This window comes from Mobula birostris, chromosome 3, assembly GCF_030028105.1.
Source record: "Mobula birostris isolate sMobBir1 chromosome 3, sMobBir1.hap1, whole genome shotgun sequence".
NCBI lineage: Eukaryota > Metazoa > Chordata > Chondrichthyes > Myliobatiformes > Myliobatidae > Mobula > Mobula birostris.
The window spans coordinates 61,634,962-61,653,273 of record NC_092372.1 but is presented as its reverse complement, the minus strand read 5'-3'; the positions used below and the strand labels follow the sequence as shown (position 1 = coordinate 61,653,273).

At 43.1% G+C, this 18,312-nt stretch overlaps 1 protein-coding gene across 3 annotated transcripts in view; it reads left to right on the top strand.

Moving 5' to 3' along the window:
* Positions 1-18,312, top strand: part of spata18 (spermatogenesis associated 18) — a 55,987-nt gene that overhangs the window by 13,642 nt on the left and 24,033 nt on the right. For all 3 annotated transcript variants that reach the window (XM_072252721.1, XM_072252719.1, XM_072252718.1), the window contains exons 6-8: positions 1,496-1,630; positions 6,955-7,165; positions 15,956-16,114. In XM_072252721.1, coding sequence (XP_072108822.1) covers positions 1,496-1,630; positions 6,955-7,165; positions 15,956-16,114 — 505 coding nt within the window. The remainder of the gene's footprint in view (positions 1-1,495; positions 1,631-6,954; positions 7,166-15,955; positions 16,115-18,312) is intronic.

The following is an 18,312-nucleotide window of genomic DNA, read 5'->3' as shown; positions in this document are numbered from 1 at the left end:
GGGTATGAACTGAGCATTTCTGGCATTTATTTAAATTTTCAGTTAGTGGAGCCATTACCTGGACTACCACAAACTTTCTGTCCATGCCTGTCTTTATCAATATCTGAGTTTTTTGATAATCTGACTTGACGTAAAAGGAAAATACTTCCTTGCTTCCATAAGACATGGGAGCAGAATTGGGCCGTTCATCCCATCAAGTTTGCTCTGCAATTCTCTCATGGCTGACTTATTTTCCCTTTCATCCCATTCCCTGCCTTCGCCCCATAACCTTTGACCTATCAACTTCCACTTTAAATATATCCAATGACTTGACTTCCACACCCATCTGTGGCCATGAATTCCACAGCTTCACTGCCCTCTGCTTAAATTTCTTTATTTAGAGATATAACACAGCACCAGGCTGTTCTGGCCCAGAGAGTCCGATTCCTGCCCAATCACACCCATGTGACCAATTCACCTACTGACCCTTGCGTCTTTGGAACGTCAGAGGAGACCAGAACACCCGGCGTAACGTACTGACTCTTGACAGACAGCAGCGAGACATCTCTGTTCTGGACAGTTGCATATGAGCAAACAGTTCCCAGTCTTGCTTTTCCCATGTGTATCAAGGAAATGTCCTTTGACACTAAATTTTTCTCCAATATCATGAATCAGTGTTTTGGCTTTAAAAAGAAAATGTTAATTAGAAGTGGAATACTTAATTAGGGACAACCGGACAGAACAATATGCATAGAATAATGAACAGTCATTTTATAAATGAGTCCAAGACTAGAAGGCAGGAGAAAGGACAAATGTGCAGAAGGTCCTAGACAGGAGAAAACATTCAGTAATGAAACATTTACAGAAAAGAGCAAAATTCTGACTTTTTTTCTGTTACGACTTTGAGCTAAAGCCTTGAAATAAATTGATCTCCCATATCATTCATAAAGTAGTTTTAATTGCAGAAGTTCATTTTGCATCACTGCACACCACAAATAGGAACTGTTTTACTTAAGGCAACAATGTAGGACAAGCCCAGAAAGATTTTGTGTGACTGCGATTTGAATGTGGTGCTTCAGTCTGAGAGTGCAATTGCATTCAGAGTGAAGAACTGTGAGAAAGGGTTTTCATGCTACTCAGTAAACAGAGAAGTTAACAGATGACAAGCTAGTGAGATGAGTCAATTTCAATTGAGATGGCTCAAGGAGGAAGAAAACAAAACATAGGAGTTCTTGAGAGATTAAAAATAATTCAGAATCTTTTCCCCCTTTCCTCTTGCACCAGGAGCAGTTTGTTAGATCTTAGACTTTGCAAAGACAAAGCAATTCATTGCAAACCTTGAGCTTTTTTCCAACGTCTAACGCCCAGGAACAAGTAGATGTAATGTTTGGGAGAGGAATGTGGACCTCTCTATGTAAACATCACCATGATCACTCGAGAGCAAATAATTGTTTTTCTAAACCAATTTTATTTATTTTTGGGCATTTTAGATTAAACCATGTCATGTATTCTCCAGACTGAGTGCAGTTCGAGAGCAGGTGAGATATTATAAACAAAAGGTGGACATCCTGGGTGATTATGACCACAAGATCAGACAACTAAAGGATGAAGTCTCCTTCCTCTCGGCAGAGAAATCCATACTACAGGAAAGGTACTTCTCTCTTCCTCGTCCCATCATCCTTCTAATTCCCTTTGACTCTTCCTCCTTGAACTTCACTGCCTGTGTTCCACCAATTAAATGTGCTGCCTACAACACCTATTAAAACAGTGGTTTGGTACGAGCTGGGGATTTTGAATGTTCATTTGGGCACCCTATCATCGGACAGGTGGTCACTAGTGTGGCGCAGGAAGCTGAGTTTGCATCCCGCTCTGCCAGGATGCCTGACCCCACAAAGCTGGAATCCTTTGGTCTTGTTGATCTATACTGAGACTTGAACAGGGTATGGTAGTTAGTTTTCCATCGAGCCCAGTACGCATAATAATGGGTTTGAGACAGAAACAACTGAAGAGACATTTTGCTTTACTTTCCTGATGCATGACATTCCTGTCTGAGGATGGTAGCTACTTTGCACTTTAGCTGAGAGAGGAGAATCCTGCTCATTGCCATAGTCTTTAAGAACATGAAGACACTTTTATAATGTATCTTCTGGTTTAAGATGGTGCTGGTGAAGCACGGTGACGGCTTGCGGTTAGAAAAACGAAACAAAAAATTACTGTATTAATCAGACTGTTTCTCAGATGCGATCACTGCCTATTACTTCCCTTTTGGAGTTGGGCTGTTGAACTGCCTGCCAGAGCTGACCTTTCTTTTGCAGTGTGAACTAAGTTTCGAAGGTGTAGGATGGTTACAACTTGGCATATACAGGCTTAGCCCAGGCACGAGAGTGGGGAATGAGCCAACTTGGCTATTGTTGCAGCAGACTTGGAGGTGATGTAGAGTCGAGGCAGTGGCACCTAGCCCTGGGCCCAAGGGCAAGAAAAGACCTGAGGTTTGATTGATTTGTAAGTGCCAGACTGAATTGGAAAGGTCTTGTATGGGTCAAATCGAGGCAGTGGAGCCCAGGTCAGAGAGCGTGTCGAAATGGCTGGGCCCAGGTCAGAGAGCGTGTCGAAATGGCTGGGCCCAGGTCAGAGAGCGTGTCGAAATGGCTGGGCCCAGGTCAGAGAGCGTGTCGAAATGGCTGGGCCCAGGTCAGAGAGGTACTACCAAGGTTACGGCGATTTAAGCACCTGGCCAGATTGGAAAGGTCAGGGTGCCAGGGCTGGAGATGAGGGTCAGACCGGTTTGCTTGCTGCTTGGTGAGGTTTACTCCTCTCTGCACTGAACCGAGGCTGTGGCCTGCAGTTGTGGGCTCCTGAATTGGCTGCAATGATGACTCGCTTTGTGGCCGTGGACTCACTTTTCTGAACTTCATTTCTGAATGTCATGTGCTTACTTTTATTGTTTGCATGATTTGTTTCTTTTTCTGTTGTTTTCGGGTGTTTGATGGTCTTTTTTTTAATGGGTTCTGTTGGGTTTCTTTGTTTTGTGGCTACATGTAAGGAGGCGAATCTCAAGGTTGTGTGATATACATACTTTGATAACAAATGCACTTTGAGCATTAAAATGCCAATATTCATTTGCAACAAATGCCCTTCAGTACCTGCCATTTGGGGATAGTGCCACCTTTTTTTAAAAGGACATTGTTTACCAGAGCAAAGAAATTCATGCTCCTGTGGATCTATCTCCCATTGCTGCTCTGCTGATACGAATGCCAAAATATCTGACTTTGTCACGCATCAGTGTAAGGTGAGTCTTTCATTTGTTTTAAGCCTGGTTTGAGTAGACTGATAAAATCTAAACGTTCCTGCTATGTAAGTAGGGTACAGTACACAAAGGCCTATCAATTTATCACACAGTTAGCCCAGTACTTCTCATATTTTTGCTTGTCATATTGCCTATGATCTGCTAGGATATTTAAGTAATGAAATATTGTGACATGAACAGAGGTAACTGGGCTCAAAGCCCTTGGGAAGAGCTGTCAAATGAATCCTATTCTCTTTTTATTTCTCTGATCTTTTCAGCACAGCAGGATCTTTCCCTTCATACAGAAGTGCCTTTCCTCTTGTACGTTCTTTTTCAATCTACACATTCCAGATCATAACAGCTTGAGAGAATAAGTTTTCTTTATTTCCTTCCACTTTCTTTCCCTGAAAGTCTTTGCGCTCTGGTTACTTCTTGACTTGTAATTAAGCTCAATCAGTTTGTCAAGGAGCTGAACTCGTAGCTGCTTTATTCTCAGTTGGCCCATTTGAGAAACTGAAGTTGGTTGTTGGGATTTTACTTGACTGCAAGGACAGGACTAAAGTTATAAGGATGGATCTGGTATAAGAAAATGTATTCAAATATTATATTCCAATACTTAAATGCTATCATTTTTACCCCTCTCTTGTGTTTCATAGGTGCATTAGAGAACAGAATCTGGAGGATATTTACTCTGAGCTCTATCCTTCATTGTCATATCCCCTCCTCTTCCTGTGTGTCCTGATTCCTGGTGCATCTGGACAGTTTAATTATCTTAGAAATGTTCTAAGACTTGGCCTCTCTGCCCCTGGTAGTAGTGAATTCAACAAGTTCACTACTGGGAAATTTCTGTCTCAGTCCTGAATGTCTTGCCCTATATCAGGGATTCCTAACCTGGTTAATGATAGCCCCTGGTCAACGTTAAGGGTCCATGGCATAAAAAGTTGGGAAGCCCTGCCCTGTATCCTGAGATTGTAACTCTGTTTTGGACTCTACAACTAGGGGAACATTACTCTCTATTCCTGTCTTTCTGACTCCATTAGAATATTGTCAATTTTAATTGGGTCTCCTCTCACTCTTACTGGTGGTGAAAAGTCCTGCCATCCCAGGTATCTGTGTGGTAAAACTTTACAACACTCCTCTGAAATACGTGCATCCCTTTTAGATAGGGAAATCAAACTCCACACCATATTTTTATCACACCAAGGCTCTGATTGTAGCAAGGCTGCCATTTGGGTTGAGGTGGAAATATTTATTCTTGCTGTCTGCCAGGCAGTGTGCAATAGAGCATCCCCCAATGGCATGTCTTCAATTTTGCACAATCATTTTTTTTGTTAGACTTTATGTTTGTAAAGTTTTCCAAAAATTGAAGAGCATCAGGCTCTGATTTATTATCACTGGTCAGATTGATGTAAAATTTGTTGCTTTGTGGTGTTACATACCCCGTAACTGGGTTGCCAAACCAGCAGAAATGGATCACTCAGTTGGAGTCTGGATTACTAGAACTAAGAAAGTTTTATTAAAGAAACAAGCAACACAGTACTCTAATCAAAAGGATAATGAATGCAACAGTTCAGCAATGATAAACACACAGGTACACAGAATTAAGATAACAGGATCAATCAAGCTCTATCGTTGTCTAGGGGTACATGACCAGTTTCAAAGTGATGCAAAGTTCGGTTCAATTTAGTTCAGTTCAGTTCGCAGTAATCGCTGCCGTGGCGATGGACAGTGGGGGGGGGGGGGGGGAAGGAGAGAGAGAGAGCAAAACAAATGAATATTCAAAATGGCTTCCACACACAGGCTTTCGCAGCCAGCTTTCGGGCGAGCCCTTTGTGATGTCATCTGAGGTCACCGACCGTGACCCCCTCCGTTTCCAGATACGATCGCTTCCCTGCGGTGAACCTGGCAGCCAGGCAAGGGTGGACACACACCAGGTTCCCGCCGATCGTGCCTTTCCACCCTGTGCGTCTATGGCCTGGTCCCGCAACCGGCCTTCCAAAACTGCCCACCGACTTGTGAGAGACGCACCGCTTCCAGGGTCTCGTTACCTCGGGTGTCGTGTGTGTCCTGCCTTAGCGAACCTGTCCCTTTTTATCCCCCTGCTGGGGTATCGCCTGTCCATCACTTCAAACAGTTCAGGGTTCAAAGGGGGAGCCGATCTTGACAGCTCTCCTTCCCCTTCATTAACATCTCCAAATGCTGCTCCATTGTTTTCCTTATCTCTCTCTGCTGAAGACAGGTGGCAGACCAACTGCTGATCCCACTGGTGCCAACACAGGCCAGCTAACATCTTAATCTATGTGTATTCTTGTCACAGTGGTAGCAGTACAGTGCTATCAATGATAAAGAAAAGTGCAATAAAAAGGAATAACAAGGTGATGTTCATGAGTTTGTGGACCATTCAGAACTCTGGTGGAGGGGCAGAAGCTGTTCTTGATAAGTTGAGTGAGTGTCTTTGGACTCCTGAACCTCCTTTCTGATGATAGTAACAAGAAGAGGGCACGTCCTAGATGGTGAGGATTGTTAATGATGGATGTTGCTTTTTTTTTCAGGCACCATCTCTTGAAGCTGTCCTATCTATCCTACCAATTACATTACCCTCAAATTTCATTCAGTTAGCCAACAATAGTTTTCATTGCCTCAACCTGTTGATATTTTCCAAGTGTCTTGTTTTCTTATCTTTTAACCTGACGCTTTTCCTCACGACTGATGTTAAACTAGGAACAAGTTTTTTAAAAAAGTTGCTAGTGTGTTTACTCTTTCCTTTTTAAACAGTGGGCTTACATTTGCCACCTCAGTTCCATAGGAACTGTTTCATATTTTGTAGAGTTATGGAAATTAACATCCAATATTTTAACAGCCACCTCCATTGGTAATGTGGGGCTCTGTGTTATCATGTTCTGAGGTTCGAACTGCGCTCTAACATCTTGGGCTATTAAAGGATTATTTGTTGTGTGTGAGCTCTGGTACAGGTACACAGATAGTTTGATATTGCTGTCTTGGCAAAATCTTGTATCCCCATACATGCACTTGTGACAGAGACATAACACAGCCACGAGTAAGAACACTAGCTGATTTTCTCTGCTTGGTCCCAGTGAGAGCAATGTCATCAATGGTCATTGTCTAAAAGCAGTCCAATTTATAGGACATGTGGTAGTGTTCAGCCCACAGCTGACAGACTAAGGACATACTCACTGGGCCATTACAGACTCCTGCTATAAGAGCACAAATAGGGAACGATTGTACTTGTGCCTGTAATGAAATTTTTTGCAGACCAAGTCAAATCATCAAGGGAGAAAGATTTCCTTTCTGTGCTTTGTAGTGAAACCATCAACCTCTTTTTTATGAGGAGTTTACAATTTTATTTCACATTGCGTTCAGAGAAAATAATCCCCAAGAAATAACAAGAGGGAGTGGAAATAACATGATCTCAATCTTGATGCACATTTTAAATCTTGCCAATTCTTGTGTTGGAAAATCAGAACGTTGATAAATGCTGCAGTTCACCAGATTGTCTAATATTTCTTTCAGTCTCATGCTTGCCCATTCCCTTGAAAGCTAGAGCTGCCAAGAGAATAAAGTGTATTTTTTAATGTAACAGGTATATTTATTAACTCCAAAGCACAGCTATATGTTTGACTTTTGCGGTTTTTGGGGAATTCTAATTGATTTGGTTCCTTGTTTTAAAGGATCCCAGGACGGCGTTCTCCGATCTCTTTTCCATCTGTGATCCGTTCCTCTCCAACTTATGGTAAACTGACTAATGCCTCGCGCCAAATACGGCTGATATCACACTTCAATGACATTTATGCCAATGAGCGTCTGAATGCACAAAATCTCCTGAGGCGTTACGTTGATGATCTAGAGATGGTACAGCGAATAATATTCATTGCAACCGCAGTAAGTAGAATCATAGCTGAGTGACACGTTGCAATATAGTCCGGTATTTCCTTGTGGCCCTGCAGACCTAGTATTGTTTTTGATGAAAACCCAACTTTTAGGGATTTGGATTAGATGCAGCTTTGTTTCTGAGGTGTGTAAACTGTGAATTCTCATTAATTTTAGTGACCAGCTAGTCAAAGCTCTGAAAATAACATGAATTGACTTCTGTCCATTCATTATATAAAAAAAATATCAGACAGCACGAGGTGGCCTATCTGAGTTGAACCAAAGCTTGAAGAGACTTTTTTCCACAGAAGAAGAATTTCTTATTCCAGTCAGTTGTAGATGTTCAGTCATTGCGTCAAGGCAGAAATTTAATAAGCAGACTGACGGTTCTTTTAAAATAAGAGTGGATCACATTGGGATCTAGGGATATACATAAATTCATATAATCCCTGTTACAATAAAAAAAAGTTCAATTTTATTGACATTCAACTGTATATATGTATACCGCGAAATGAAACAGCATTCCTCTGGGCCAAGGTGCACAACACTGTACATATAACTCCCACACAACAAAGTAATATCTTCACAAATCGATTAATACATAATAAAATATATTCCAGAAGAGTTGACATTTAATATAAGGTACTTTTACAACACAAGTCAAAAAGTAAGCAGTGTAGTGCTACCGGCACTTCATGAGTGATGAGGCCTGGGGAGCGGCAGGGAGTTCAATAGTCTCGTGTTGTTTCCCATTCTGACCCATGTTGGGCCTTAATCCAAAACAACTTTAGACCTGCAGGGCCTTTAGTAAATGGCGTTCTACAAAGTTGTGTGCAATTGAAATACAATTGCTCATTAATGGATGAAAATGAGCCAATGCAGAAGTTGTGTTAAATTTCTAACCTTGATTGGACCACATTAGGTACTGGTTATACTTCAGGCCTCTATGATGTGTGTCTACAGAAATAATGGGGGGCGGGGGTAGTTGGAAGAATAATGGGAGCTGAGAGTCTACAGTTATCAGCTGAGAATGAATACTTGGAGTGTTTTTTTTGATAAAAGTGCCTTAGGCAGGGGTTCCCAATGTTTTTATGCCATGGACCAATACAATTAAGCAAGAAGTCCATGGACCCCAGGTTGGGAACCCCTGGTCTAAGGGATGGTGGACTTCATGAGTTTGAACTTTCCCACTATACAGCACCATCACATTGCAAGATTGTCACAATAAACTCCTAGAAGATTTCCAAAATTTTTGTCAGCAGTTTGATTGTGGAGATTGCATCCAGTTCAGAAATAAAGCATTGACTTTAGGGGGAAACTGGACAGATAAGGGAGAAAGACAAGATGTGCAGATGGGGTGACGTAACATAAGGTGGAAGATGTAATGTGTTGACTATAGAAGTTATCATTGATGATTTAGTGGTTTTTTTTGTGCTGTGATTAAAAGCTATGCAACTTCTACTAAAACCCTATGCTAGGCATGGAGGAGGCTGTGAGTGCTGGAGTCTCAGAAAATGCATTCTGTTCTTTTGGGTTTTGCCTTTACTGAGTACTTCCCTGAAATCTCACCAACACATTGTTTATAAATTGAATCACCACTTGATGTATACAAACCAACAAGGCACAAAGTTCAGATGCAATTACATGCTTTTCTTTTTTTCTATCAGTCCTCTTTATCAATCTTGGTTGTGCCTTGTATTATAAACTTTGGTAAATTCCCTTTTAAAGCAGTTAGCTGGTGAGCAAACAGAGTCCTTTAAACGTCCATTATATTGGAGCAAGTGTTTTGATCTCAATCTATTGGAGTGATGCAGCTGCTTCTAAGGCAACACACACAAAATGCTGAAAGAACCCAGCAGGTCAGGTAGCATCGGTGGAAATTAATAGACGGTCAGCATTTCAGGCTGAAACCCTTCTTCAGGACTGAGAACAGGGGAAGGTGCCAGAATAAAAAGGTGGGGGGAGGGGGGAGGAGGCTGGCTTGAAGGTGATGTGTGAAGCCAGGGTGGGTGGGAAAGGTAAAGGGCTGGAGAAGGAGGAATCTGATGGGAGAGGAGAGTGGGCCATAAGAGAAAGGGAAGGAGGAGGGGATCCAGGGGGAAGTGATAGGCAGGTGAAAAGAGGTAAAGGGTCAGAATGGGGGGGGGGGGGGAGAAGAAATTGATATTCATGGCATCAGGTTGGAGGCTACTCAGAGGGAATTTAAGGTGTTGCTCCTCCACCCTGAGGGTGGCCTCATCTTGGCACAAGAGGAGGCTATGTTCTGACATATGGGAATTAAATTGTTTGGCCACCAGGAGCTCCTACTTGTGGCAGATGGAACAGAAGTACCCGATGAAGCGCCCCCCCCCTCCGTTTGACAGGTCTCACCAATGTAGAGGCGGCGGCACAGGGAGCACTGGACACAGTAGAGTAGAGAACCCCAGCGGATTCGCGGGTGAAATGTTAGCCTCTTCAGCATGTTTGCATGCAGTTTCCATGATGAGCACTAGATGGCAGTGCAGACCATAACCCGATTCTGGTTCCGGTGGGCAGTATTCACAACCTCAGCTCCATAAGGGAACTATTGTGGTTTGACGGTTAGTGATCAGGAACAGATGGTACATTAGCAAGAGTATATCCAGGAGAAATAGTCTAAATTATCTATTGCTTAAAGTAAAGACCAGGGGTAGTGCAGAATGGCAAGAGGAATCTGTGGAGTGAAGTTTTATTTGGATATTTTTGAATTGACAGAGGTCAAATTAGCTTTTGTCATAGTATTGCTGAGTGAGGTGGTTTTTAGGTGCTGAAAGCTTGTTGGAACTATGCAGAGTAGGCGGATCATGGTGTGGCCCAGCATGCAATGCTACTTTAACACCCATGCTGCTATTTGAGTTCAATGGTCAGGCTAACATCCTGTCTTAAACAAGAGTTGGCTATACATTCCTTCACCATCGCTAGGCTCAGGTCCTGGTACCTCCCTCTAACAGAACCCCTCAGACTGCAGCGATTCGCAAAGGCGGCTCGCCAGGGCGGTTAAATGCAGGCTCAGACTGTGAAGCCCACCTCCCTGAATACATGCATATAATCAGTGAAGTGACTCTCACCAGGGGTTCTCACACACTTAGGCATTACTTGCAGACTAGTTGCTGGTTAAATTGCTTGTTATTACAGCTGCACTTGCAAATGTTTGGGACTTGCTTTAGCTGGTCAAAGTTGACTGCTGCTCAAGGAAATTACGTTGACTTCTGACTTGAGATGCTTCCACAGTGATGGTTGGCATTTGCTGTGCAATAGAGCAGGACTGGGGCACTGGTCAGGAGGCTGTTAAAATGAAGGGAAGGAGTACTCTCTTCTCATTGCTATATCCAGCCAGTGTCTTCGGGGAACAGTTCTTGAACCCTGGCGAGGAACAATGGGTGCGAATGTTTAAGGATGTTCTCACTGAAAGCTGTCATCCTCTGCAGGCACAACAGTGCAAGGGTCACAACAGCGCAAGGGTCAAATTGATACTGGCTGCCTGCATGACTGGAACAACCGATCAGTTTGTACCTAAAGCTGAATATGCTCACAAGATAGTTCCTTCAGTATTCAGTGTGTATTGCTCCAGATTTTCAGCATCTGCAGAATCTCTTGTGACAACATCTTCCATATTGCCGCTTGCCGTCCACTCGCAATTGCATAAAGGATGTTATTTATAATCCTCATTCAAAGGGAGCTGAATGCTCTCCACTTTCATTTGGTAGAGAGCGGGAGGTGACTCTCTTCTTTCCCACAGTATAGCTCGTCACTGACTGCAAAGCATTGCATTATGGGTGCTACATTGGTGCCAAAATCCAGGTGGTGTGTGACCACAGGCTGCTAGTGAGGCATTGTCCCACTTCTCTTCTCTCCCCCCACCCCCCAATTATTGCTGTGTAGCCTGTTCCCTCTTGTGTGTCTATTGACTGCCTTCTGGTTCTTCCACTTGCACTAGAGGTCGTTTACAGCCATTAGCAATTTGCCAGCCAGCATATGTGAGGAAGCACATGGCATCATAGGGCAGCATTTGAGTATAAAGCCCTATCACTGCTGGCACCTTCCAGCATGAATGTTGCAGACCTCTGGGCTGGTTAGTGGACAAAACTGCAACTAAGGCATGGGGGTAGTGAGAGGGATCGAAAGATGAAAACCAGGGGAGTGGAAACTGACAGGGATGGAAAGATGAAATATGCCTTTCTAACAGATAATGGGTTACTGTAGTTATTACCACTCTTCAAAGGCAGTGCCTCACCCTCACCAGTCCCAATAAATAGGAATTGACCGCTATTTTTTTCTTTTTTTATTTCCTCTCTCCTCCTGATCTTGCTGCATCCCTTCATCCCCTCCCCTCCTCTCTCCCTGTACACCACACTCCACCATTCTCTTATTAGATTCTATCATTGTCATTCCACCTTCTCACATCATTCCCTCCCTCATCTGCCTATTTAATCCCCTCACCTGTATCCACCCATCACTCACCAGCTCCTCCTCTCCCCCTTCTATTTATACCGGCTGCCTCCCTCTTTCCCCAGTCCAGATAAAGGTTTTCGACCCAAAACACCGTCTGTCTATTTCACTCCATTAATACTGCCCGACCCACTGAGTTCCTCCAGCATTTTCTCTGTTGCTCTGGAATGAAAACAGTAGACCACAGGAACAGGCCCTTTGTCCCCATCCTATCCCATGGACACAACTGCTCGCTGCTCGGACACCAGCTGGCTCTCTGCGGCACCACTACAGCGTGAGCGTCAGACTCCGAGCTGCTCCAGGCTGATCACTGCCTCCTCAGCCCTCGCAGCTAACTGCATGCCAGCTCACAGCCTCTGCAGTTCACCAAGCGGCTCAGATCACAAGCTGGCTGGTTGCTCTCTGCACAGCTGCACCCTCCCAGCGAGAGTTGTGGTGGCACTCTGCTACCAACTGACCCCAGAGCTGTACAGCGCAGAACCACCCGTCTGACCCAGATCCACGCTGATCATTATGCACCTGCTTATACTCGTTACACGAATCTGTTTCGTGCTCTCCACGTTGCTTCCTCCACCCTCACCCTCTGAGATGCTTCTACTGGAGAGGCAGCTTGACCCTGGGATGTGGGAGGAAATCAGGCCACCTGGTGGGGGGAGGGGGGGATCCCATCCAGTTACAAGGTGAATTTGGGGACTCCACACAAATAGCACCAGTGGTCAGGAGTGAACGCTGGTTGCTGGAGCTGTGGGGCAGCAGCTCCACTAGCTGTACCTCTGTGCCATCTCAGATGGTCCTCTGAACTAAATACACCCTAATGCAGTACCGGAGTTAGTGGCTACAAGCAGGAGATCACGGTGTCACTGCCTTCATTGTTACTGTCATCTTCATCCCGAACTGCCCAAATAGTATTCTAAAAATGCAGGGAGTTAAAATCATGTTAGATGTTGTAATATTCATAAGGGGAATTTTTAAAAAATTCTCTTTTTAAAATGATGTTGCCTTTTTAGGCAGTAATGGTTTGGTACTCAATTACAACCAAGTCTACAATTTTCAGGGATTTAACAAGGGATTAGTTTACAAACTGAAATTTGCACCAGTCTGATTTCTCTTGATTCCCTTGGAGAGGCCGCAGAGTAGACACCCGAAGTGTGGAGAAGCAGTGTATCAGTGACAGTGGCTACACATTAAACTACTAGTGTGCAGAATTCCCAAAGCTCATGGAGCATTGATAGTGGAGGGCATCAGTTTCCGTGTGACTATTACTGTGGAATCTCGGCCAGTGTATGTGGGTGATGAGGGTCGAAGCTGTTAAAATGACCTTTGTGCAAACTGGTAGGGGTGCACGTTTGTGAATCTTGGTGATGGAAGCAAGAGGGTACTGGAACACTTCAGTTTTAAGTCTGGGTTCTGAGTGATGAGGATCGTTGGTAGGTGAGATTGTAATGAACTTGAGCGGTGCCTGATGATGTCAGTGCAGTTGAAGAAACACTTTGTGGACCCTTACTAATCATGTAGTAGTTGCTTGCTACTCATGTGGCAATGCATCCAGGTCCTCTGAGTCCAACTCCTGCTATTGACCTTCAAAGTATCTGTTCCCGCTGCCTTTTAAGTGTGTGCTCAGAGGCTCTTGCACTGTAAAATTCTATCCTAGCATGACAGGATGTCTATTTTATACTGCAACTGGTATTTCTTTTCAGGCTGTGCCAAATCTACAGCTTCCTGCTAGTGCTGAACCTAAGCCAACGTTTGAAGATTTTGTAATTGCAGACATTTGAGCACTTGTTTAAAGTAAGATGCACTATTAAGAAGGGATGCAGGAAGGGCTCGACTGGTCGAACAGCATCTGTGGAAAGAGAAATTGGTCAATATTTTGGTTCAGTGATGGTTCATCAGTATTTGGAAGGGATGTTGGTTATACCAACTCTAAAAGTCTAAATGCTTAGCAAATGAGAACTAGAGGCCATAATTTTAAAGTGAGTGGGGAAATATTTAATAGGAACAAGAGGGAGGTCAGGATATGGAATGATCTGCCAGAAACCACAAGGTCATTAGACATAGGAGTAGAATTGGGGCATTCAGCCCATCGAATCCACTCCGTCACTTCATTATGGCTGATCCCAGATCCCATTCATCTGCCCTCTCACCATATCCCTGGATGCCCTGATCAATCAGGAATCTATCAACTTCTGTTTTAAACATACCCATGGCTTGGCCTCCACCATGGTTTATGGCAGACCATTCCACAGATTCACCACTCTTTGGCTTAAAAAAAAAAAAAAAAAAAATCCTCCTCCTTTGTTCTAAAAGGCACCCCTCAGTTTTGAGACTGTGCCCTCTAGTTCTGGACGCCCCTACCAGAGGGAACATCTACCATTTCTAGTCCTTTCAACATACAGTAGGTTTCAATGAAATCCCCATGCATTCTTCTAAATTCCAGTGAATACAGGGCCAAAGCTGCCAAATACTCTTCATATGTTAACCCCTTCAATCCCAGAATAATCCTCATGAACTTCCTCTGGACTCTCTCCAATGATAGTACATCCTTTCTGTGATTATGGGGCCCAAAACCGTTGACAACACTGTACGTGCGGCCTGACTAGTGTCTTATAAAGGCTCAGCATTACCTCCTTGTTTTTGTATTCTATTCCCCTTGAAATAAGTGCCAACATTGCATTTGCCTTCTTTACCACAGACTCGACCTGTGAATTAACTAATTCGCATGGGTTAATCTAATTTTCTGGTTGCCAGAAAGAAGCTGCCTCAGCACAGCATTGTCCTGACCTTTATAAACCTGGGGAAAATTCTAGTTGGGGTATAAATGTTAAATGGTAAGTCATACTGAATTAATCAGCAAATCATTTTGTCCAAATGGAAGCAGTTGCTCTCCTACCAAACCAATCGAAGTCAGAAATCTAAATCCCAGATATTCTTGTCTCTGTACTTTTCATGATTGCATGTGCACAGAGAGAAAGAAAAATCACGGAATGAATAAGTAGATAATGAGAGATTTTTATTTTAGGCAATGTTGTTGGGTGAGAAAGATAAATTTTTCAAATGCAATTTTTTAAAATGTATTTTCAGGCTTGGGAATCTAGACTTTGCTGAAAAAGTCAGCATTCACTGCCTCCTTCAATTCTCCTTTAGTAGGTGGTGTTGAGTTTCCTTGTTAAACCTCCATCTTCCATCTGGTGAAGGTACTCCCACAGGGGTATTCAGTGGGGAAAATGCCAACATTTAGGCACAGCAACAAATAAACACTGGTGATACAGTTCCAAGATGAATGGCGGAGCAGACTTGATGGGCTGAATGGCCTACTTCTGCTCCTATATCTTACGGTCTTAAGGTTGTGTACACAATTTGGTGTGGAACGTCCTGATGGTAGAAGAATTGGGAGGAATTGAAGGAGTATTCTGGGTGTACAACAGAAGTACATTTTGTAGATGGTACTGTATACAGTGTATCCATGGCGAATTGATAGTGGAGGGAATTTGGTGAGATTGATCAAATGACCTGCACTGCCCTGAATGCTGTCAAACTTCTTTCATATTTTTGGTGCTGCTGTTATTCAAGAAAGTGGGGAGTATTCCACCATCCTGTAGATGCTGGCAAGGCCTTGGTGTCAAGAGGTGTATCACTCTGGGATGCCCTGCTCTTCTAACCGCAGTAGTTCAACGGCTGGTCCAGTTTAGTCTCATTGTTGACCTTCCCAGGACGTTGTTGGGAGCAGCTCTATGATGATAATGCCATTGAACATTATGGGTAGCTGCTTAGACTTAAAGATGGTTATTGTCCGGCAGTTTAGTGACAAGAGCATTATCTGCCTCTTAACAATTCAAGCCTGAATGTCGTCCTGGTCTTATTCCATGTAGTTTGGTTCACGACTACATTCTTCTGTCATGTTCTTTTGATGGTGTTCTTATTATCTGTTCCCGTTCACTCAATAACCAGACAACTTTGCTTGCAGCTTATCCCCATGATTACTGTTTTCCTCTTTTCAGAGACCTGCCTCCTCTCACACCTCCCTGCAGCTTTACAGACTGATTTTTGTCTCCTTGTCAGTTCTGACCAGGAGTCACTGACCTGAACAATTAACAGTTTCTCCTCCCATGTGCTGAATATTTCCAGCATTTCCTGTTTTTGTTTTGACTATCTCTTTCCCTATGACGATAATGCCTAATAACTAGGGAGAGGGGTTCAGACCTGGAGGAGCTGTTTGTTTAAATCAGTGCACCACAACAAAGCAAACATGTCAAAGATGGAAATGACTTCTAAAGGATCAGACAGTACCAGCAGAACTGTGTCTAAACTGAATGCTTCTGCTCCCGTTGACTTTAGGAGGCTTTTCAAGCAGCAAAAATGGCGTTCCGACAATTCAAACTGCGGGTACGGAAAACATTGTCGCCATCACACCTTGGCCCAGAGTTGCTGGATGACAATGTGATGGATTACATCATTCGCAATCAGGATCTCTACGATGTCCAGTCCAGCATCGATGTATGTATCTATAAAGAATGTGTCAGTTCCTGCATTTATTGCTAATTCCATTTTTAGTTGTACATCTTTCTTTGTATAAGTTAGTTCAATAATTTATATTGACCATATGCTGAAGAAATCCCCCAGAATTTCTGAACCTTTCACCCAATTTGTGTGTGATATTAAAATTCATGTGGATTAGAAAAACCTCAGAATTTGCAGAAACATACTTATTCGTGCAATGCTGATCTTGCCACATCGTAGTTTAAAACATCAAAATGATTAGTGAGCAAAAACAAGAGGAAGTAATAGATAATTTATGTACATTAAATGCATACACAGAGCCAGTGTTTCCATTCATTAATTTAAAAGATGTTAATTATCTTATCAGACCAAATGTTAGTTTTACTGGGCAGTCAAAACAATGTTAAAATAGTAACACACACAAAATGCTGGAAGAACTCATCAGGTCAGGCAGCATCTATGGCGAGGAACAAAGAGTAGATGTTTCAGGGAGAGACCATTCATCAGGACTATTTAGTATTAAAATAGTTTAGTGGCCTAGGAATCCATCTGTATTTTTAATGGTGCACTGAAGACTGATTGTGTAGTTTGCCTATATTTTAACATTAGTGTTCAGTGCACAAAATTGCTCAGTATCTGACCCAAAGTATCAGTGTTGCCATTTGATAGTTCGCATTCTTGACATTCAGGAATGGGCAAGACGTCCAGAAAATGGGTTTGGGAAAATGCCTGACTAAAAGGTTGTAGTTGGAGCTTGAATTGGGCTTTGAATCATATTTGTACTAGAAGGTCCACTGAGATCATGAGTGGATGGGCATCAGTGGGGAATGGAAGGAGAGCAGGTAACACAAATCAATTCAAGGACTTCCAATTGGACCAGGTTATGGTGCTTGGTCCAGGAGGAGGCAGCACTCCAAAGCAAGGGTGACCAGCAACTGATGCTGCATGGAATTGTGTTCTAATGTCCTGGTAGTAAGTGCTTTTCTTTTCCTGATCAAAATCGAGTGCTGAAACCATGGAAAAAGGCAGTTCCCACCTGCATTCTATCACTTGTGATGCCTCTTCAATTTTGAAGAGGTATCCTAGGTAATGGAAAGCAGGTGGGACACTCAGGAACACCTAAATTTGCTGCCATACTAGGAGACTGGCTCCCCATTCTTCAATAATCTAATTCGCTGTTATGTATAAGTATACTATTCCATATGTTGTGGTGAGATTAACTTCTGGGTGAGAGTTATTATTGTATACTATAACCACATGCATACTTGATTGTCACCATTTACAAAACCATATTAACATTGTTTTATGATAATCTAAGTCAGGACCAAATGCTGGCAGATTGCCCTCTTTAAGCTAAAATGTTTTTTTTTCATCTGTGAATAAGCTTTAGATATTGGAGTATGCACTGCATTTTAAATAAGCTTTCACTAACTCTTTGAGATGGCCACTTGTTGTAAGTGAGGAAACGGATTCGATAAGTCTCACGGACAAGGACTCTGGACACAGTCTTGGTAGTAAAGGATTTTATTTACAGAAGGCAAATGTGGGAAAATGGCAACAAGCAACACGCACACAATTTACAGTAGTCAGATCAGCAATAAAACACCCGCGGACAACTAATAAAATCGCGTGGGAACAAAGTACACGCGCGCACACACATACAACCAAGGGAAAAGTCAATACAATACCCAGCACCCCTTGACTCTGTGCGGGCATGGCTCTTATGATATCAGGGGCGATACCCACACCCCTAACCCCATTCAATGCACAACTCACCAACGACAGGGTGGTCCCTCGGAGGTAGCAAAAAAAGAGAGTGGGTCAAGCACACCTGGCTTCCTTTATAATACAGCAGGGCTGATGAATCCAGCCCAGGTGATTCACAGGGAAGCCAATGGCTCGGTGCCAGCAGAGTTAAGCTGATTACAAAGGCCAATTGCCCAAGGTCAAGTACAAGGCTAATTAAAGGGGCCAATGGTTAGGTGTGCATTGATGGGTGAGGAGGGGTCAAACCTTGATTGGCAGGTGGCCTGTCTTTCCGACTAGGTAGTGGACAGTGCTGTCACGTGACAGTCACGACCCCTCCAATACACCACTAAAATCTTTCCATTGATTTATTACTAATTTTAAATTCACTCATTTCAATGATTTTTTTTCTAAAACTACAAGCTAGCCAATATCATCTGACTGTTGGT